The following is a 22,103-nucleotide window of genomic DNA, read 5'->3' on the forward strand; positions in this document are numbered from 1 at the left end:
TGATCCTCATAACCTGGGGAGGGGCAGGGAGGGAGGGCCGTTCTATCCCAGTGCTCTTCCTGGGGGAAACCGAGGCTCAGGGTTCAAGAAGACGTCCACGGTTGACTCTGGATGGGAGCCCCTACCTGAGCCTTCCTTCCAGGCACGGTGTCTCTGCATGCCCACCTCCAGCTGTCACTTCTGTGAGCCCCTTTTCCCCTGAGTGTGTTCTTACTTTTTGCAGAACTGAGGCCACACTTTGTGCATGCCAGTGGGCAGTCTGTATGAGTTCCTTTCAGGCCCCTGCCAAGCAAAAGCAGGCATTCTAAAAGAGCAGCAATTACCCCTCCTGGTTCCTTTGTTCAGAGCTCTGTAAATAATTTATTTGGATTTGAGGGTCTAGAGACGGAAACCCATATTGAACCTCTCGGTAACCAGGTGAATTCAGAGTCTGGAACTTAAAGGCCAGCAGAAAGCAAGTGAGAAAGAAGCGTGCCTCTTTGAAATCAGAGAAGACAGCAAGACCTCAGAGCCCAGGCGGGAGGCTGGAGTTGGCCGGGCTGCAGCAGAGGAAGTTTTCTCGTGGCATTTAAAGGTCACCCAAGGGGTTTCCACAACTCTCTCGTGAGCACCCCGTAGCAAGGGTTTTTGGATCAACTGTCTGTGAAGTTGGAAAACACAGGCCTGCCCTGGAGCTGGTCCCAAACCCCTCCTGCTGCACTCAATACCTGCATCTAACAAAGAAAATTGTGTTTGCCAGGCTGGCTCGCTGAAGTCACAAGATTCCCAGTGTCACACAGTGCTCCGGAATGCCCGTGAAACCTCCCGAGGAGGGGAAGATTGTGCTCCCCACCTTTCAGATAACTGCCTTTAGTACCAGCCTGAAAAACCATGTAATGGTCATGGATTTGGTGACGAGGGACTGGCTTCCTTCCCAGAGAAGAGCCAAAGTTTGCTTCATCCAAATGTGCCCCGGGCTGAAGGTGGCTGAGCAGCAAGTCAGCAGATATGAGGTACAGCTGGGGCTGGCTCGGCGGGGTGGGTGGGTGGCGGGAGGGCAGCTGCCCCCTGAGCTTGGAGATACTGATGGAGGGCGATGTGCGAGACCCTCTGGCCATGTGTCTTCTCTGGTCTTGCAAAAACATTGCTTTGTTTGTATCTTGGAAAATACTTTTAAAAATCCTTTAACGTAGGATTTCCGTTTTTGCAGTATGTTGGAGGGGATTACACCCTGGGTGAATGTGATCGGTATACAATTGATAAGAGAAATCTGCTCCAAGGTTTCCGGGGTGGGTCGCTGGTATCCACACCTGGGGACTGCAGCGCGCCTGTGATTCCACTGCGGTTAGCCCTGGGAGTCTGCACTTATCTGTCTCTCGGAAGAAACGGCTATTTGTCTGCCTGTGTGTTTAGAGGGAGCATATTCATGACTTTCTTGCTCGAGTTGAGATAGCAAGATTCCAGCTGGTCTTTTCTTTGTAAAGCATGGGCTTTAGTTTTCAAGCCCAGACAACTTTTTTTTGGAAAATGGGGAGGACTTTTGACGATTGAAAATGTCAACCTGAGATAAACACATCACCCTGAAAGATATCTGTATTCGACTTTGGGTACCAGCCATAAGTGCTTATCTTTCCAGAAAGTAAACACACATGAAATCTGATCAGCGTTTCATTGTACATGGAATAAATTATGAATGACACTGTAATTGACTCCCAGATAGCTCACTTACCCGTCTCTTTGGATGATTGTAACATGCACATTGCTAATGCTTTATGAAAAGGTAAGTGTTTGAATATTGACGCTGTTATTAGGAAAGCCCTCCCCTGAGTTCAGGCAGATACTTGAGACCTTTCGTCATCCACACTTGGCAGCAGAGAAGCCAGCCTGACTGGAAGGAACAGGTTTTGCAGGGTTCAAGGCTAGCCTTCTTCCAGTTCCAGTCCTGGTCGAGTGAATTCCCATGTTCACAACAGATATGTAAAGGCCACAGGAAAAAATGGTGTTAATTAAATTCAGTAGTAGTCCTTATTCATTAATTCATTGCCCAATCAGCCAGAGCAAAAGGTGTGCAATTAGAATGTAATTGAAAGAAACCAGAGAAGTTATTATTCACAAGTAATTAATCGGATGGGGACAGAATTTTATCATTGTATAATTTTCGTTGTGGCTATTTTCCAGTCCCCCGGAGAGGAGAAAACTTGTTGAATGATCTCATCATGCATTTTACAGTAGTGCTCATGGCTCCGTTTCAAACCTTCCTAGTGAATACCCTCTCTTGCATTCCATTTTTCATAAATAAGACTTCTTCATTCCTTTATTATTGTAGCCACACTGAAAGCAATGTGAAAAAAGTGTTTTGCAAGTGTTGGTTGGGAAACTTCAAATATGCTGATTGCTACAACTACATGTTTCTGTGGCTGAAATGTTTACTATCATTAACAGCCAACAGCCTAGCCATGTGTGTTAAATGAACCCTAGGCCACTCTCCAGCTAACAGTCCAACCAGGTGGATGGTTTTTACTGAATCTATATATAAGACATGGTGTATACAGGGCTTGCTTCCTGAGCTCAAGGGCTGGCCAAGTTTGAAGACAATGAATAGGATCCAGGTTTCCTGACCTGAATTTTCGAGTGGGGAGACATGGATGGAGGTGATGGAGGTGTACCCAGGAGGCCCACAAGCCAGGCATCTTCTCTGGTCTGGCAAACACATCGCATCTGCCTGCTGCCTGGGAGTGGAGTGCAGTTTATTCTGTGTATGATCTCGTTTCTTATCAGATTTCATGTGTTTACTTTCTGAAGAGATAGCCGCTTATGGCTGGTACCATTTACAGAATACAGATATCTTTTAGGGGTCCTGTGTTTATCTCAGGTTGACATTTTTCATCTCCAAAGTTCAGTAGTAAACATTTCAAGAATTTAAAATAGTCTAAAGCCATTGAGCTGTTACAGTTATCCTCGCTGGGGCGTGTCAGTACTGTTTAGAAGGGGAAGGAAAAAGAAGCCCTGGTGCTCCATTTCCCAAGCTGAACATACCCGAAAGACCAATTAACAGCTCAGCCTGCCATTGGATTCAGCTCGGTGACTTCTCCTCCTCCGTCAACTCAGAGGTTTCCTGTTAACCTGGGCTTTGGCCATGAAGTGACTGATGGGGTAGAAAATGAGCAAGGTCACTGGGATGAACTCTTAATCCACAGGGGTACTAGATTAAAGAAATGGGTTCATTTTTCAAGTGATTTTTTTTTTTTTTTTTTTTTTTTTTTTTTTACTGATGTCAAGTTCCTGGGGGAAACTATGAGTCTGCTGATCTGAGGATGAGTTCTATAGATCGGGAATTCTCTCAAACCATGGTCTTAGTCCTGAGCTGTGTTAATGCTTGGAGACAGCGCCATTCATTTGGGAGAACAGTGATTGGTTAACTCCAGCCCAGGCATGGTCCAGGTGTATCTAGTCTCTTCCTTAAACTGTCTTCAGTTGGAGCCATGAGAAGAACCGGTGCTGAGAGATGGCCAAGGCAAGAAGCAGATGAGAGTGGGAATGTTGTAGATCCCGGTGCCTGATATTTGCAAAGCTTGGATTCCTCTTGACTCCAAATGTACCCCAAAGTAACAGGGACATTATGTGTTAAGGAAATTCTTCTTTAAGTGTTCTGTATGGTTAAGAAATTAACCAAGTCATAGCTGGACATGGATATCCCCTCTCAAAACTATGTGTGCTGCTCACATGATGAACTTACCTTCCTGAGGTGCCCCACGAAAAGGCTCCAGTGGCTTCACCAACCATGGGAAGAGAAGCCATAGAGTTGTATGATTGATATATATCTCCCAGGGTGGGTTGTTTAAGTATCTCTGTTCTACAGGGTGCAGGGAATAAGCTACAGCATCCATACATTTGGTTTTGAGTAAGTTATTAAGTACACAACAAGCCAAATTAAAAGAGTAAATAGCAATTATCAGATAAAGAAATAGATACACAGTTGGCAAAACATTACCAAACTGGGCATTCAGAACATCCTGCCAAAATGGGGAAGCCCCTTTAAAGCAGTCAGCTGGTGTTCCCTGTAGAGACTGTGCTGGGCAAAGCAGACTGACCCATCCAGAGATGCTTCCAAGGAAAAGAACAAATAACAACAAAAAGGTGACGTCACCAAATCAAGGTTTACAAACATCCAGCAGAAACCAACTAGGGAAGCTTCTGGGTATGAGGGTGGGGAGACCCTCAGGTGAGGCTTCCAAAGGAAAAGGAGCAGATGTAGATAATGTTATGGAATCGGGTGCTCACAACATCCAACAGAAACTGATTGGGGAGGCTGAGACAGTCAGCAGTTCTCCATTGAGCATCCTCCCCATGGTTGGCCGTCCAGCTTCTCCTTCCCACGGCAGACTCTTTCATATCCCAAGATAAGCAACAGTAACCTCTGTTGGAAACAGTTCACCTTCTCACTGTTCTAAAGGTCACAACTTTAGCAAAAACTAAAGGTTTTGCTCATGGGCTGTTTTGTGTTCCCTGAAACAGAATTGGGGTGGGTGACTCATCCCCAGACAGAGGGCCTCAGAGAAATCTTTGAGACAAACATGTTTTGATCTAAAATGGGGTTGGGAATGCACACTCCAGAGCCAGCCCTGGTGATCTCAAATAAAACATGACAATTTGCCATTATAATATTCATTACAACCTCTCAAAAGGTTATTGAGACCTATCTAGTAATAGGTGCATGCCAGAGCTTGAAGGCTGAGGCTTGCCTATCTGTTTTCTGATGGGTGACAGTTTTAAACATTGTCTTCAGGAAATGAGTGAGGGGAAGGTGTTATATGTGGGAAACACTATTTACCTAAGCCTCTTTCACCATCTGATTTTTTATTTTCTACTTACCTTATTACTTTTTACAATCTAGTGAGGAGACTTTTGCCAGCAAAAGTCTGGCTACCTAGAAGAGTCATGGTGACTTTTGAAAGTTCCTCTATATGTGTGACCCAGCTAAGACCACTGTGACTCAGTGGGCCCAGAGCAATATCAGAGCATCAACACCAAATAGCAAACAAAGTAAAACAATTCCTAGGAGGCTCCTTACAGCACCTACTTCTCTCTGGTTCACAATTCTATCTTCCCAAGTACATGAGGCAAACACTAATGGGGGTCCAAGGCTCTTGCTGGTGACACTCACCCTTCTTACTTCCCCATCTATTTCTACTGATCGGTTTGCCTGCTGTTACGAGTTGTGTTTTCTTTCTTCATTATGTACGAGGCAGTTTTTCAGTTGGATGTCAGCTATTGTGACTTTTGCATTGTTGGATGTCTGATCTTGTTCTGCTTCTGTAAAGAGTATTGGCTGGGTTCTGGTAGTACACTAAGCAGCTTGCAGATAGCTTGGACCTGCTGGGGTTTACCGGGGAGATCTGTGAAAGGTCTAGCTGAGGCTCTGGTGAAGAGTAATGGTTCTCAAGTACCATGGCTTTGCTCCATGGTGATACCTGGAGACAGTTTTGGTGATGGATGCTTGGAGGAGGATGCCACTGCTAATGGTCATAGATGCTGCTATCTTCCTTGTATGTAAACGTGTGTGTGCATGACTGTGTGCATGAGTGTGAATATCTATGGATTCCAGAAGTCAACTTTGGATGATGCCATTCACCTTGCTTTTTTTTGAGACAGGGTCTCTCTATCACTTTTACCTGGAAACCACTGGTTTGGTTAGACTGGCAAACCCTAGGAACTTACCTTTCTCAGCATCTTGAAGTCTGAGACTATGAGAGAGCATACCACTGGTCCAACTATTTCTTTAAAATATATTTTCTAGGGATCAAGTTTTTGTTTGCATAGCATGTACTTTACTGACTTATTCCCCAAGCTCCAATGGTGTTAACTTCCTCCAATACACAGCACAGCTCCCTTCCTTCTGATGGAGAACACTTCAGCCCAAAATGCCTGCAGCATTGAGGGGGAGAAGTCCTATTCTAGGGCATATTTAGTCCCACTATTAAGACACAGTCCTTCTGAGGAGTCTCTCTGGCTTTTCTGGTGTGATGAGACCTTCCTGCAGGTGGGAACGTGAATTCTTTCTGCCTGTTTGAGGTCCTGCTCCTTTCTGGAATTTCTTTCCCCTTGCTATAAGATAGTTTTCTCTCAAGTAGATGCAGGTCAGAAACCGTGAGGGGTCCCTTGTGATCAGCCGACACTCCCTTTTCTTACAGTTCCTACCCTTCATGAATGTCAACCCCAGCCACCTGAGCCCTGCCGATGTCTCCTGTGCTCAGTGAAAACGCAGGGTCTGCTGAGTCTCCACTCCCAGGGTCACAATCCGGAAACCACACATGTAGGGATAATTGTGGAGTTCTTCTCTCTCATTTCCCCTTATCAGGGATCACAGGCCTGTATTGCTGGCTTACAATGAAAAACAAAAACAAACAAACAAAAACAAACCCAAACTATTGTTTTGCAGCTTTTACTATTCTGTTATACTCTATTTGTAGACAGAAGTAAATGCCTGCCCATACGGTTTGGGTGTTGTACCAGGGCTGGGAAAGTTTGTGCGCGCGCGCGCGCGCGCACACACACACACACACACACACACACACACACACACACATGTTCATGCCAGTATAAACGTGAAAATGAGTGTATATGTGTTCAGGTATTTGTAAAGGTCACAGGTGAGGGAGACGTCATCCCTCATCCCTCTGTAACTTTGTATCTATTTTGTTTTTGGACATGTCTTAATGGCCTGGAACTTACCAAATAGGACAAGGTGGCTGGCTGGCCAGTGACCCCCAGACATCCTCTTGTTTCCACCTCCCCATTATGGGAATTGTAACCACATACTATCATGCTTGGCTTTTTAAAAATGTGGGTTCTGGGGATCTAACTCAGGTCCCCAAGCTTGCAAGACAAGCACTTCACCAAGTAAACCTCCTCCCCAGGCCCTCTACTGTGGACTTTGATGAAGGCTTTCAAGTGACTGGGATGTGTCTTGAGGCCTTGAGTAACAAAAACACTCAAATTCGAAGCGTTCAAGCTTCATGATGACTTGATTCATGGAATGATGAGGTCACAGAGACCAAATGGGAGGGAAAACAAATGCTTTCTTCTCTTGCTTATCAAAAGGGATGTAGCAGAATTACCCAGCAGCTAGCTGAGTTGACAAGTCTGTGCCAGATCAAAGTCTTCCGAATCTCAATTTTCTTCCTGGCCTCAAAGCAATGATTTTGCTGGAGGAGTGTGCTGGAGATTCCTGTTGAAATGGAGGCCCGAGCACTCCAAGGCCCGAGCACTCCAAGGCAAGCAGGCAGAGGAAAGCCAAGTAGATAGCACTAAGGCTCAAGATGATCGTTTCATTTCCTCTTCACTCCAGGGCTTTCTCTCCTCCTCCACTGTCCATGGCTGGTTCAGAAATCCATGGGCTATTGAATTTGTATGTGTGGTGCTGGGAATTAAACCTAGAACCACTGGCTGCACGTCTAGTCCCAGAAGTCTGTGCTTTCAACATAAAATCATGATCTGAAGTTCTAGAACCATCCTTTGTATCCCTAGGATCCAGTGGAAGGCAACAAAGACGCCAGTATCAACCCCTCCACTGGGAGAGCTGGTGTGTGAAGGGTGGGGGCGGGGCTGTGCACCAAAGGGGAGAATGGCCAGGCCAGGATCACTGTGTGGGGAGCTCAGTGGAGGCAGAGGTGGAACAATGGAGGCTGGTGTGGCGGATCCCTGAAAAGCCTCATTCATCCTCGCCACAGCTGTGTGAGACACATGAGCCCCATTTTTTTTTTTTTCCAAAGAGAAAATTCTGAGAGGCTTGGAGAGTTGATACAAGCACCACAGAGATGCAGCTAGTGTGGCTAGGAGGACTCTGGCCCCAGGATGTCCTACTCTGAGGTCTGTGTTCCTCATGTGGTGCTCAGGAAGAGAGAAGACGAGGCAAGGTTTCCCCCCCCCCCCACACACCGACAATAACTGCTGGCGAGTGGATCCAGGGTCATCACAGACACAGGGAAAGCCAGTCCTGACTACAGCCAGGGTCAGACGGTGGAAGGTCAAGTCAGGGTCTTCTACTGCCCTTCGGCCTCCTGCTGAAGTCACGGTTCTTTGTCACCCCCTTCTTGCCTGGCACTTCCATCCCTCTATTTTTGCTGCCCCAGTTTTGACTCATGTAGAGAGTAGAGGAAGTTAAGAGGAAACACTCAGGCTGGCTTGCTGTAAAATATCTACCAACCAGCAAAAATCATTATATGGTTTTAATATAGTTTTTTCGAAGTTTGTTGTCCAAGCAGATGATAATAGTCAAAAGTTACAATGTATATGATGTGTGTAAAGAAAGCCAAATTCTGTCATATGCTGATTCCACCGTAAGCAGCTCATCTAGAATTATAGACAACTTTCACAGGTTTAGCATAGAGAGCAACAAACTATTTCTGATAGTGAATGTGGTAGTTATGTGGCAGGCTAGACTTGATTTGTGAATTGAACCCATACTTTAGATACTGTGTAAAATGATCTTTATAACTTTGGTACTTTAAAAAAAATATAACATTTTCTGTTAAAATATAAACACCAGGTTTGGCGAGATGGCTCAGCAGATAAAGGCCTTTGCTGGCAACCTGACCACCTGAGTTTGATCTCTGGAGCTCACATGATTGAAAGAGAGAACTGACTCCTGCAAGTCATTCTCTGGCCTTCGCATGTGTTCTGTGGCAAGTGCATACCACACCCATACAATAAAAACCTAAATAAAGATAATAAAACTGAATAACCAACACTAATAACTCATATGCACACATCATCTGATAGCTGGACAGTGAATCACAAGAGCATAATTACAATGATGGGAAAACTGGACAAGTTCAATATGGAGGCATGCAGCTTGAACTCCACGTGGAACATTGTAAGATTTCAAGCGCTTAACAATATTGATTTTGGCTTATGAGGCTTTATTCTCTACATGATAAAGATATCTTTTGCAAACACTAATGAGGAAGGCTGGAGAGATGGCTCAGCAGTTAAGAGTACTTGGTATTCTTACAGAGAACGTGGGTTCTGTTTCCAGTGCCCACAAGGCAGCTCACAATCACCAGTAACTCCAATTCCAGGGGTCTGATGACCTCTTCTGGCCTCCTTGGGCACTGCAGACATCTGCTGGACATAACTTATATGTCATACATGTAGGCAAGCATTCTGACACATAAAATATGATTAAACCTTATTTAAAAAGGGAAACAGTAGTAGGGAAGCCATGCATTCACATGAAACAAACACAAGAGTATAGAAGTTTTGCAACCCAAAGCTTGAAATTGTGTCAGCATCTTTAGCATGAGTAAATGTATTTGTGGCTTTCTTTTATGACTATAAAATAAAATAGAATAAAATAAAATATTTACCTGGAACCCCCTATGAGCCAGTAAACTATGCTAGGTGCTGGGAACACAGTACTGAAGTCTGGTTCCTGTGCCTGCTCATCCTCTGGGAGGGCAGCTAATAAATGTCTACACAGAACTTTGAGTACAAAGGACCCAATAAGACTGTTCAGAAATGGAGACATTCGGCCGTGTTCCTCTTGTAAGACTGGAAGGGTTTTGAGGCTCAGTGGTAAGAGTGAGGTATGTGCTAAAACTGAGTAAGAGGAAAATGTTTCTGGCAAAAAGACAGACAATTTCCAAATAGCTATTCGGGTCAGGAGAACCTAAACAGAACTCAGCAGTCTCTCTCAGCTGAAGAGACTTGAAGTTATAGATAGAATTCGAGGTCACAGTTCCTGTGAGAAGGAGGCCAACACAGAAATAGCTCCAAAATGGTTGCTGTAGGTCTCCTTGACTCTGGCTGCAAACCTGCCTGTGCTTTGCTGAGCTGTAGAGCCGGGAAAGAACAGCTCTTGAGAGGTCTGAGAGGACCGGTTCTCAGCACTCTCCCAGGGCTATGGGCCACTCAGGTCTTCAACCATCTGGAACAGAGAGACCTCCTTTCCTTTGGAAGCAGTCTAGTAGGGCCACCAAAAGGTCATGCCTTTGTTGTGTGTCCAAAGTAGTTTCTAAACTCAAGCCTCAGACTCATTTCACTACAATTTAAAAACACTGAAAAAAAAAAAAACAAGCTATTTCTTATGTAGTTTAACTGGTTAGCAAAACAAAGTTCATGTAAATATAAGAATACAAAAAAAATCAGCAATGGATAGTGTAAAATTTATAATATCTAGCATCCACTTAAAAATGACTAGATATTCAAAGAATTCAAAAGACTGAATCATGAGCAAGATAAATGCCAGTCAATAGAATCGTTCATTGAAATGATGGAATCAGCAAACATGGACTTTCACAAAGGGTATTATCAATATTATAAGTATATTGTTTTTTCTTTGAATTCCTTGTATTTAAAGGGAGCCATCATCATGATGGAGAGACACATGGATGATATATAGAAAGAGCAATACAGAATGTCTGGGGAAGAAAAAAAAAAACTAGCAACTTTACTGGGTGTAATCAGCTGCAGACTTGATACTACAGAAGGCAAGATCATTGGGCTTCCCAAACTCAGGATGGGAGAGTTTAAAGAGTAGAAAGACCATGAGAAAGGAGAGTGAGAGACTACACGCAGGAGACAGGGAGCAGACTCAGTGACCAATCTGATGATGTTGAGTCCAGTATACGCATTATGAGAGTCTCAGAAGGAATGAAGAATGGATGAGGAGAAGAATCCAAGAAGGAGATGGTGGCCTCAAAGTTCACAGTTAATGAAATGTATAAAGAATTGCCTGCCAAGCATCTTTATTCCCCAAATGGTGGTGACAGGGTGACGAGCCGGGGTACCCCAATCTAGGGAAAGTGGGTTCTTGTGGCCATCCTGCATTGATGAATGAAGCATCCAGCTTCCTTTCTTAAGGCCAGGATTACAGCAGCACAATGCATCACTGCAGACGGCTTTAACTGGGATTGGCTCTCAGAGACAGGAAACACACCCGGGCAAGAACCATCTGTATTTGTTCTGTATTGCTGTGTAGCAGATGGTCACGTCTGACAGTTGTGTAGACTACAAGCCCTTGTGTGGGTTAGATGGCTCCTCTACATAGAGAAGCCCTCCCCAGTCTGAATAGGTGTCAGCCTCTCACCAAATGCTCAGGGCCCTCTTTCAAGGCTACTGGTAATCGGAGGTAATCATTGGTACTGCACCAGTAGCCTTGGTGCAGGACCAACGTCTCCATTTCCTTGTGGGTATCAGACAGCTATCAACTAACAGAGGCTATCTGCAGGTCCCTGTCATGTGACTCTAGCCAGAGAGAACATTAGTTTGTCCTTTAAAAATTATTTATGTTTACTTACGTGAGTCTGAGTGAGGATATGTGTACCACGTGCATGTAGGAGCCCTCAGGGTCCAGAAGAGGGCATCGGAGGGAGATAAAGGCTGCTGGGAGCCACCATGCAGGTGCTGGAACCGAACCTGGGTCATCAGCAAGAGAAAGATCTCTAGTTCTGTGTTTGCCTTTTCAAGGTCATCTGGAAAAATCTTTCTGCATTGGATCTCTCTTGACTTCTTTACACATTCCACCTGTTAGGTCAGGCCCTCCTAATATATCCTCTAATTCTATTGATTCAATGACAACAGATTTGTAACCTCAGTATCGTCAGCAAAACCTTTTTCCAATGTAACATAGCTTAGCCATAGGAACAGGCTCTGTCCACAGCTGCTGCTTATACTCCAGGGAAGATGACTATGCAAGGTATACACAGCAAGGGTAGGAGTCTCAGTGGCTGGCTGCATTGTCTGCTTTCCAGCGAATTTTCAATTATTTGTATAGGTGAAGAAAAGAAAATATAAGGAGGCTTTGGGAAAGGCCACATAGGTTGGAGTCTATTTGAGAGCAGCATGGGAAAGGGTTTTATACATTGCTGTATGGAACCACACTCTTACTTCTGACATCAGATCAGTCTTGAGTAGATACTTTAGGATTGTGCCATAAATAAATGATGAACAAAAGCTCATTAAATATATCTCGGTGCAAACTGGCAGCCAGGAAAGTGACAGTTACTGCACAGACGGTGTCTTCTCTGACTCGATGCTTACAGTTGCCTCCCTTGTATACTCAGGCTTTTGAGTGATTAGCAGAGAAACAGAAGGATGATGGGCAGCTGAGTACCAGCTCTTAGTTGGCTTAAGTGAAACTGCAAAGTGGAAGTCACCTGTTCGATTATCTTTTCTGTTAATAGGATTCTGAAATAGGGAAATAATCTCAAGTGTAATTCATGTCCTCTCCCTGTCTCAACAAGACAACACTAAAATTGAGTATCTTCAGCAAACCCCACAATTTGGAAATGACAATGTGTCTGAGAAGCAAATAGAGCTGACAGCAAATGGAGAGAATAGTTTTTCAAAGTAGATAGCTAACTGCTTACCACCTTGTATGGAAGGCAAGAAGTCGCTTCGTGTTAAAGCAACCTCCCACCTAGAGCAAGGGACCGGCCACATAAGGGACTCAACCCCCACAGAGGCCCAGATGTCTCTAATTCAGTCATGTGTTTACAGGAACTTCATGAAAACTGTGATTTTAGCTTATCTTCCCACTGATTCATTCTAGGTGCTACTGGGTTCTCTGCACTCTGCTTTGCCCACTGGTTCCTCAGTACTCTGCTCTGTCCTCTGTGCTATGTTGTTCTCTAGTCCCTGAGTGGCGCAGCCTGTTGACTGGTGATGGGCCAGGTCAGGCATGCAGAAGGATTGCATCTTGGTTGAAGGGTATGCAGAGAGGGTTCCATGAGTGTAGGGGAGAGACGTGTTTCTTGGGATGGAACAAGCGTTGTTGGCTTTCATACTGCACTAGGGATTCAGGAGTACAGGTAGGAAGGTTCTCCTAAGCAGTCTCAGAAGAATGGCCACTTGTATTGGGCTGTGTAATCTGTGGAGGATGTTGCAAAATGAAACCATGAGTAGTTCTGTTTGAAAACAGGGAGGGAGAGCTGTCAGAAAAAGGTCTTTAGTAGATTTCAAACTTTAAAAAATTTTTTCCCTTTCTTTCAATTTTCCACGATGTTTTTTTTTGTGTGTGTGTGAATGATCTCTGTAAAGACAAATTACAATTTTACATTATAAGTGTGGAGTTTACTGCTCATCTTTACAATGTCCAATGAATGCTGTCTTTAGCAAAAATGGAGTTACAACATTAACTCTTGAGTGGAATCGGCACAATGACAATTAGGTCGCAGCTCATCTATGGGCACGTGTGCTTCATTCTTACAAGAATAATGTGTTTGCTGCACGAACCAGCTCAGCTGTCTCATTCTCATCCTTGAATACAGTCACTTCCCACCAATGCTCACTGCCTCTAGCTTGCTGGGAAGAAGGCAAGGACTGCACACGTGGCTTGGGTTTTCTGAGCTTTCCTTCTTTCTCCACCTGAATCATCTCATTATGCGTGGTTGATCACACCCAGGGAAGTGACGTAAGCATGTTGGTCAGATTTTCTGTGCCTGTTGTAGAAGCATGGCCTAGAGTAGGCCTTGGAGAAACCAGAATTGTTAAGCATGCAGGCCTGCTTCCTTCCAGGAAGAGGATGACAGCTGGACACCTGCGATGCTGGAGTAAGTGGTCAAACAACCCCATGATCCTTTGTTCTTAGGAGCCAGCCTCTACCCGAATTTCCCCCAGATCCTGAGAATTGTTTAGACTCTAATCCTTTGTCTCTCAGTGAACAGAACTCATCCTTGTGAAAGAGGCCCAATGTACTTGGCATCCTCCATCAACAGAATCTGTCTTTAAACTTACTACAAATCCTTCCTCTCTAGGCCTTAGTCTAGAGCAACGTTTCCCAGTCAATAGAGCTCATTCTTGTAATAAAGGTCTCAGGAACTTTGCTATAGCTGGTATTTTGCAAGAGATTTTTGATGTGGCCATCCCTGAAGCTTTGTCAGGAGAATTGTCACATGGAGAATTTCCCCAAAGTTTGACTGTGTTTAAATGTTAAGAAAAATAAATCATGGGATCACACTGTCTAGAAGTTTTGATCGAGTCTGACTGACCAAGTTCAGCTATACTGCGTTTCCATTCTCACCTCTTCAGGGTTCATTTCCCTGCCAACTGTGATATCTGCAGGCAGCCCACCCCCCAACACCTTGTACAAACATATTTGTCAGAATCCTCTAAAAGGAGGAGGATTTATTCTAGCATGCAGTTTCAAGGTATGAAGGTTAATTTTCATTGCCAACTTGACTACATTTGGGGTCATGTGGGTGACATACTTCCGGACCGTGGTCAGGAATGCCTTCAGAGAGCTTTAACTGAAGGGGAAGAACCCAACCTGAGTGTGGGCAGCCCTGTGCCATGGGCTGTGGGCAGGACTGAACAAAAAGGCAAAGGGAGGAAGCCAGGGAGTGCCGACCTCCCTTGATCCCCGCCTCCCTGTCAGGGTGTGCACTAAGGTATGTCCGCTGCTGGGGCTCCCCGCCCCAGTGGCCGGCCTGCCTCCGAGCTGTGCGTCAGAATAAACCTCCCTCCTCTAAATTGTTTCTTATGAGGTATTTATCCACAGCAGTGAGGAGAGTAGATGATATATGTTAAACTCCTTGGCGCCATGGTTGATGGGCCTGCCTTAGGAACTATAAGAGTGGGAAAAGCATGCGGCAGAGGCCATTCACTTCATAGTAGACAGGAATCGGGAAGAGCAACAGAATGGAGTCTGGGACAAGATATAGCCTCTAAGAACACACCTCCAATGACCCACTTCCTCCAGCTAAGCCCTACCTCCTAAAGTTTCTAGACTCTCCCAAAATAGCGCTGGGACCAAGTCCCAGCTGGGACCAAGTCCTCAATACCTCAACACTTTTGGGGGCAGACTTTTTATCTATACCACGCCAGTGAGTAAGCCACCATCTGGCTGTTTGGTGATTTGTGTCAGTGGAACACTCTTGATACCTGCTAAGTCTGCAGTGAGTCAGGAGGTATGGCCTCCGTGTGGTGGGCATTGTTCTGGTGGAGGCTCCATCTCAGCCCCTGCCATCCATATCATACACCCAGAGAGTTTGGGATGATTGGATGGAAGCCCTACCTCTCTCTCTCTCCCCAGATCCTGCCCTCAAGAAAGCCCGCCAAACAGCAGCCCCTCCCTAGAGCTGCCCTCCTCGTTCCAGACCCCCAATCTGTGAGAAAGCCCGCCAAAAGCCAGGCCCTCCCTGGAGCTACTCAACACCACGCTGACAGGTTACTTAAGGCCTGGTAGCCATATTTGCCACATGACTCTTTCTCTGCCTGCCTTTCCAAGCATTACCCAGGATTGCTTTGCTCTGCTCATTAAACCTGGATTTATTAATTCGGCTTGATTGGCTTATTACATTGGCAGTGGAGGAACCCAGCAACCGGGGGGTTTAAAACTTATCAGGCATGTGGACACATTGAAGTCCAGACATGACCTGCTCATCTTGCATTCACTGCGAGTCTATCCAACTCCAGAGTACCACAGGCTTCTGGGACTTTGACCCTGAGGGGTTCCTTATGTCAAGGCCACCATTCCCTTTACCCAGAAGCCAGCTCCACATCCCATCAGACTTGGCTTCTGAGTTGTAAATTTAAAAATAAATTTATTGAAAATTTCAATATGGTAATACTAGAAGCAGAGACCTACAAGAGAAAAAAAAAGGAATAAACTTGGACTTAATAAACATTAAAGGTATCTGGATCAAAGGGTGCTAGCAACCACAGAATGGATGCACCTTGAGGATATTATGCTAAGTCAAGGAAGTCAGTATTAGTGGACTCTAGCTTCACAAGACAGCTGGCAGAGTCAAGTTCACAGGAACATAAGGAAGAGCAGGGGCTAGGAGGAACTGGTGGAGCATGTGCAGAACTATCTAAAGGCTACAGAGCTTCCTTCTGGGGGAGACAACGTTCTGGAAACTGACAGTGGCTGCATTAGTTACTTCACTGTTTCTGTGACAAAACACCAACCAAAGGGAGCTTAGAGAAGAAAGTTTATTTCAGCTTACAGTCCCTGGTAGGAGAGCACGGGAAACCATGGCATGGTGGCAGGAGCAGGAAACTGGCTGATGACATGTCATTGGTACAGGAAGCAGAGGGGGAGGGGAAGTGGTCTGAAGCCAGAAACCCTCAATAACTGCCGCTCCTGCATTGGTGACATACTTCCTCCAGCCAGGCTCCACCTCCTAAAGGTGCAGGTCTTCAAATACATGAGCCTGTGGGGGACATTTCCTATTCAACCACAATGGTGGTGATGGCTGAATGACTTCACAGAGGCGCTTGATGACCTTTAAAAATGATTGCAAGGGGAGCTGGGGAACTGGTTTAGTTGGTAGAGTGCTTGCTTGACTGTGTAGCTCGGGGACCTGAGTTCAGATCTCCAGTACCCATATAAAACCTTAAACCCCAGTGCTGTGGTGAGAGGACACAACAGGCATATCCCTGGAGCTCACTGGCTAGCCAGGCTCGACAAACTGATGAGCTCCAGGTTCAGCGAGAGAGCCTGCCTCAAAACATATTATGAAAGATGATTTGGAAGGCACTTAAATTTGACTTCTGGCTTCCTTAGGCATCTGCACATATGTATAACCTCCCCGACATGTACACCAACATGTACATTGGCACACACATGAAAAAGTACACACATATACCCACGTGTGCACACACGTTGCAATGGTGAATTTTATACTATGTATCTTTTACTACCATAAGAAATCATTTGAGATGGCAGCATTAAGCCAAATGTGGAACTTCTGTGTACAGACACTTGGGTAAACACAGGTCCCACACTTACAAAGCTGGCCTTGCACTTACTTGTGCTTAAGGTCCATGAACTCTAGGCACGCATCTTAGTCCTCACTTGTAGGTTTTTCCAGTGGGTGTTAAGATACCCAAGGGTGACCTACTGACCGGGGTTATTTCCTGTTAGACATGCTGGTTGAATCAAACTCTAAGCTAAATCAGAGCGTATTCAGGATATGCTTTTTTTTTTTTTAAAGCTCACCATTATTAAAAATAAAATTTCCATATATCAATATTCATGAATTTTAAAAAGCTCATAGTTCATTTTGTTTGGGCAGATGCAGACAGTGGTGTAACCAGTACCAAATCGTGATCTGAGACATTTCCACTGACCCGAAGGTTCCTCCTGCTTTATGCTCTCAGAGCTCAGCACCCACCCACACCAGGTACCTGGCAGCCATTTGCTTGCTTTCTAGAAATGACCAACAGCAGAAACCCTGTAGTCTACAGTGTTTTATGCCATCACAAATGTTACTTTTGTGTTTGTGTGTGGTTCGCATATGTACTTGTTTATATATGCACATGTATGTAGGAGACATGTGTTTCTGCCTAGGCAGAGATTGGCACTCTGATGTCCAGTCATTCTTAACCTTATTTTTTTATTACATTTGTGTGTGTGTGTGTGTGTGTGTGTGTGTGTGTGTGTGTGTGTGTGCATGCCTGCCCACATGTGTCACAGCACACATATGAAGGGTAGAGGGCAGCTTTTAGGAGTCAGTTCTTTCCTCCTATCATGTGGGTTCTGGAGCTTGAACTCAGGTCAGCAGACTTGGTGGCAAGCACCTTTCACTGCTGAGCCATCTTGCCAGCCCTCTACCTTGTTTTTTGAGATAGAGTCTCTCACTGAACCTGGAACTCCTTGGTTCATCCAGACTGTCTGAATAACCAGCTCCAAGGTCCTCCTGTACCCACTACCTCAGCCCTGGGATTACAAGGGCATGCTGTCGGGGAATATTATTTTAAGGTGTGTTACTTTTGTTTATGTTGCATTTGTTTAACTCTGTGAAGCTGTGTTACTGTGCCTGTCTAAAACACCTGATGGTCTACTAAAGAACTGAAAGGCCAGTAGCAAATCAGGAGAGAGAGATAGGTGGGACTGACAGGCACAGAGAAGATATGGAGGGAGAAATCTGGGAGGAAGAAAGGAGCTAAAGGAGGGGCCAGCCACCCAGCTACACAGCAAGCCATGGAGTTAAGAGTAAGATTTCCAGAAGTAAGAGAACAGGAAAAGCCCAGAGGCATAAGGGTGATGGGATAATTTAAGATAAGAAATAAGCCAAGCTAAGGGTGGGCCTTTATAATTACGAATAAGCCTCTGTGTGTGATTTATTTGGGAGCTGGGTGGCAGGCCCCCCAAAAGAGCAAAAACAGCAATAGCATGCTGTTGCACACAGCTTTGGAGGTGAGTCCTGGGGACCCCAAACCAGGTCCTTATGCTCATGTGGCAGGCACTTTACCCAATGACTCACCTCCTCAGCCCCAAGTATGTTCATTTTATTATCACCATGACCAAATGCCGGGCAAAAACAGTACAAGAGAGAAAAGATTTGTTTAGCTCAGGGTTCAGAAGTCTCCGCTGATCATGGAGAGGGCATGGCAGAGCAGAGACTCACATCAGGACACCCAGAAAGCAGAGTACGGTTATGATCAGAAGGCAAGAGTGGGATACAGCCCTCAAAGACAGTCCCCTGTGACCTACTTCCTCCAATCAGCTCCCCACCACCTGACAATCTAGTCACAGCTTGAATCCAACAATGGATTAAACCGTTCAGTAGGTCAGAGCCTTCATGATTTAATCATCTCTGGAAATGCTCTCCTAGACACACCCAAAAGTGTGCTTTACAATCTCCCAGGAGTTTCTCCATCAAGTCAAGTTGACAGTCAAGATTAACAGTCACTCCAAGTTTCCAGGGCAACTTCTCATCATCATAATCAAATCAATCATTCCCTCCTGAGACAGCAGAAGGCTGAATGTGTGGGGCCCTGATACAGGCAAGTTTGTCTTTTAGCATGGCCAAATTTAATGCTGAAATTGCCCATGGACTGTTGCTCTCTCCATCATCAGTTGCTTCAAAGAGCTAACCATTACATTGTGGGAGACCCTTTGACAGTTGCTTCTTATATAAGATGTTTTTTATCATGATGCCTTCAAGGAATGCTGCTATGGGGCGCTGTATGGTCACATGCTGAAGGGGCTCAAGATGGAGTTTGGTGCACAATAGGGACTCAAGAATACTTCACTGTTGACCACACTATTGCTGACAGTTTTACAAACAACGATATTAAAAATGACACTTCCATGCTGTGAAGATGGGGTTATGGTAGACCCTTTCTTCTAGGGTTGCCATGGAAACCACATAATACCTCAGAAGCATTTAGCACTGCTCAGTTCATGGTAAACCCTCAAGAGCACAGCTGTGATCATTTTCTTGTGATAAAGTCATTAAGGTCCAAATTGTGCTCTCCTCCAACAAGTAGAAGGTATAAGTGTCTTTCCCCTTAATTCTTAAAAAGTGTGAAAGTCAGGTATAAAAAGGCACTCTTTAGATTGCTTTCTATAAATTTAGTTTTTACATATACAAAACAAAAACAAACAAACAAATACCACTCAAGCAGCTCCTAGCTTAAAGTGTCAATCTCTTCCTCTTAGGTCAGAGGAGGAGTTCCATGCAAGGTCAGTGAAGGGTCTGGAATTGCCCTGATCTTGCTAGTGTTTTTGATTTTGTCTTTGTTGCCTTGAATAAAGGAAAACATAAATGGCTGAGTTATTACCAGTCATAGATTGGAGAGGACTATTGAAATCTCAGAACTTTCTGGGGTGTTTCAAAGTCAGAGTGACTTTGCTGTTCTTGATTCTCAAGTAGTTCACACTGGGGGGGGGAGGGGGAAGGGCCAGTCTCTGGGGAAAGTAGGAAGTGGCACTAAATGATCACTGGGAGAAAAGTTTCCTCTTGGTACAAGAAACAGATTCAGCTCCTTAGAGTCATCATCTCATGGGAAGTAAGAGAAAAGGAGAAGGATAATAGCAAACGTGACAGAACATGCTGGAAGGAATACTTAAGGAATCAGGGGATGACATCTTCTGAAATACAGAACAGTTTAGTTAAATTTGACCTTGTAGCAGGGTCATCAGCATCCCTGCACTTTGGAATGTTTCTACCCACCATGCCTGGTGCTCATCTAGGAATTTCCCATCAACGACTCTGTTCTTGGCTGCTGTCATTTCTACCCGCAGAAGGCAGCTGACACTGCCCTGGTGGGAAGATGAAGAACAGGGTATTCTCTGCAGACCACTTCTCATGAAACAGCCAGGGAAAAGACAGATGCCCTTCATGTGCCTCCAAGAGAAGGGGTGATAGAGATTACACCCTGATTTGATGCATTCTCAAACCAGAACCCCACCAGCTTCCACTTTCACAAAGGAGAATGCAGGAAAAGCAAGGAGAGACTGAACCATGCCATCTTCCTTCAGATCCTAACAAGGGAACAATCCTCCATTTGCAATCAGATAAGGGGAATTATCTTCGGTAATAAGTCAATTGAGAATCTAAATGAAGAAATCTAATGCTTTTCATGCTGATTTATTTTAGATTAGAAAAAGTTAAACCAGAAGTAAACATGAAGAGACGGAGCATGGAGAGGGAGGCATGGTCGAGAGAGAAAGCGCAGATTTGAGCTATTATAGGTGCGGGGTTGCATTAACCAGAAAATACACTGTCTGACATTAATTACTGTTGCTGAAAAGAGTTCAGAAGATTGAAAACAAATATGTACCACTGGCAAAGATCAATCATGCATCTGACTGGCGGAGGAGAGTGTGTGCTGTTCTAATAGAGCCCTCACTAAACAGTGGTCCAAGGCAACCCAACCACACCACCCCATGTACTTCCTGCCCCCTAGTGGAACTTTATGTATTCCCAGGAAAAGGTATTTTTTTTGTGTTGGAAAGAGATGGTCATTTCTTTGGACTCCTAACAACTTCTGTCATTATCCTAAAGATAAGACCCGGCCCTAAACCTCTTGGTCTTAGGTTCCTTGGGCTACAAGTAGACTTGGGATATTCTTTCCTTTGCTCTGATGACTAATCACCATCGGCAACTTGACTGGATTTAGAATCACTGTAGCCAGCCCATAGATGTGTCTATAAATGGGTGTTTCCAGAAGAACTTAAGAGAGTAGAGGAGACCCACCCTGGATGTGGATGGCACCATCTCTTGGGCTGGGGATCCTGGTAAAGGAATCAAGGAAAGTGAGCAGAGGACCAGTATCGTCCCTGTCTGCTTCCTGACTGCAGATGTAATGTGATCAGCTGCCTTATGCACCTGCTGCCCTGACCTCCTCAGCATGATGGACTGTATCCCCTTGAACTCTGAGCCCAAATAAGTCCTCCCTTCCCTTTAGTTGACTGCTGGGCATGTTGTCACAGCAATAAGAAAAGTACCTGGCTGGGCGGTGGTGGCACACGCCTTTAATCCCAGCACTTGGGAGGCAGAGGCAGGCGGATCTCTGTGAGTTCCAGGCTAGCCTGGGCTGCCGAGTGAGTTCCAGGAAAGGCGCAAAGCTACATAGAGAAACCCTGTCTCAAAAAACCAAAAAAAAAAAAAAGAAAGAAAAAAGAAAAAAAGAAAAGTACCTAAGGCACAGGCGTCTGGAGAGGCGGCATTAAGGAACTGGGCATAGCCTGATGGCTTGCATCTAGACTGGAAATTCCCCACTGTTTTCCCCTACTCTCTTCTCTCCTGGGGTGTGAGGTTCAGTGTCTGGTTTGCTGATTTGATGTTTTCCAGGCTCAGGAATCATCTCCAAGGCTGTTAGGCAAGTGCATGTGCACACATATCACACGCTTGTAGACACTGCACTCTAGCCACAGAAAGGTGAGCTGGAGTCCTTGAGTGCAGAGGTGCAGGGAGAGGGTGTGAACTAGGCTGGGGCTGCTTCTGGCTTGGTGATTAGGAGGTCCACACTCCCTGACTCTCTGAAGACCTATTTGGGTGCCATCTCCAGTAGGAAGCACAGGACATTTCTGAGGAACCAAAGGAATTATATTAATTTTGTATATTTTTTCACTGTTTGGAATGATATTTTCACGAGCGAGGGCTTTTACTTGTGTAGCCACCATAGTGAACCCATTCAGTGCTTCCTGTTGTGTTTATGGTGGATCACAAGCGTTTCTGCTCTCACCACTCATCTGTTCATCCACCCATCCATCCATTGTTCTGTTTGTATTTGGGGGATAATCTATGGACCTGGGGCTGTTGTGGATTTTGCAGTGTGGTTGTGAACAAAGAACTGACCTATTAGGGGTTACTTTTCATGGGGAGGAAATGGAGCACACACCGATCCATACACTGTGTATCTTACAGAGTTAAAACAGAGCTGAG

General features: G+C 45.0%; 1 protein-coding gene across 4 annotated transcripts in view; it reads left to right on the forward strand.

The window, feature by feature from the left end:
• Positions 1 to 505: 505 nt before the first annotated feature.
• The window catches only part of C1H10orf90 (chromosome 1 C10orf90 homolog), a 230,394-nt gene continuing 208,796 nt past the window's right edge, over positions 506 to 22,103 (forward strand). The window contains exons 1-2 of one of the 4 annotated variants that reach the window (XM_028868920.2): positions 918 to 992; positions 17,001 to 17,108. In XM_028868920.2, coding sequence (XP_028724753.1) covers positions 17,076 to 17,108 — 33 coding nt within the window. In that variant the 5' untranslated portion in view covers positions 918 to 992; positions 17,001 to 17,075. Of the gene's footprint in view, positions 993 to 17,000; positions 17,109 to 22,103 lie in introns of all 4 variants that reach the window. The other 3 variants (XM_028868928.2, XM_028868909.2, XM_028868969.2) reach the window with 3 other exon arrangements.

The sequence above is a fragment of the Peromyscus leucopus genome, chromosome 1, assembly GCF_004664715.2.
Source record: "Peromyscus leucopus breed LL Stock chromosome 1, UCI_PerLeu_2.1, whole genome shotgun sequence".
Taxonomy (NCBI): domain Eukaryota; kingdom Metazoa; phylum Chordata; class Mammalia; order Rodentia; family Cricetidae; genus Peromyscus; species Peromyscus leucopus.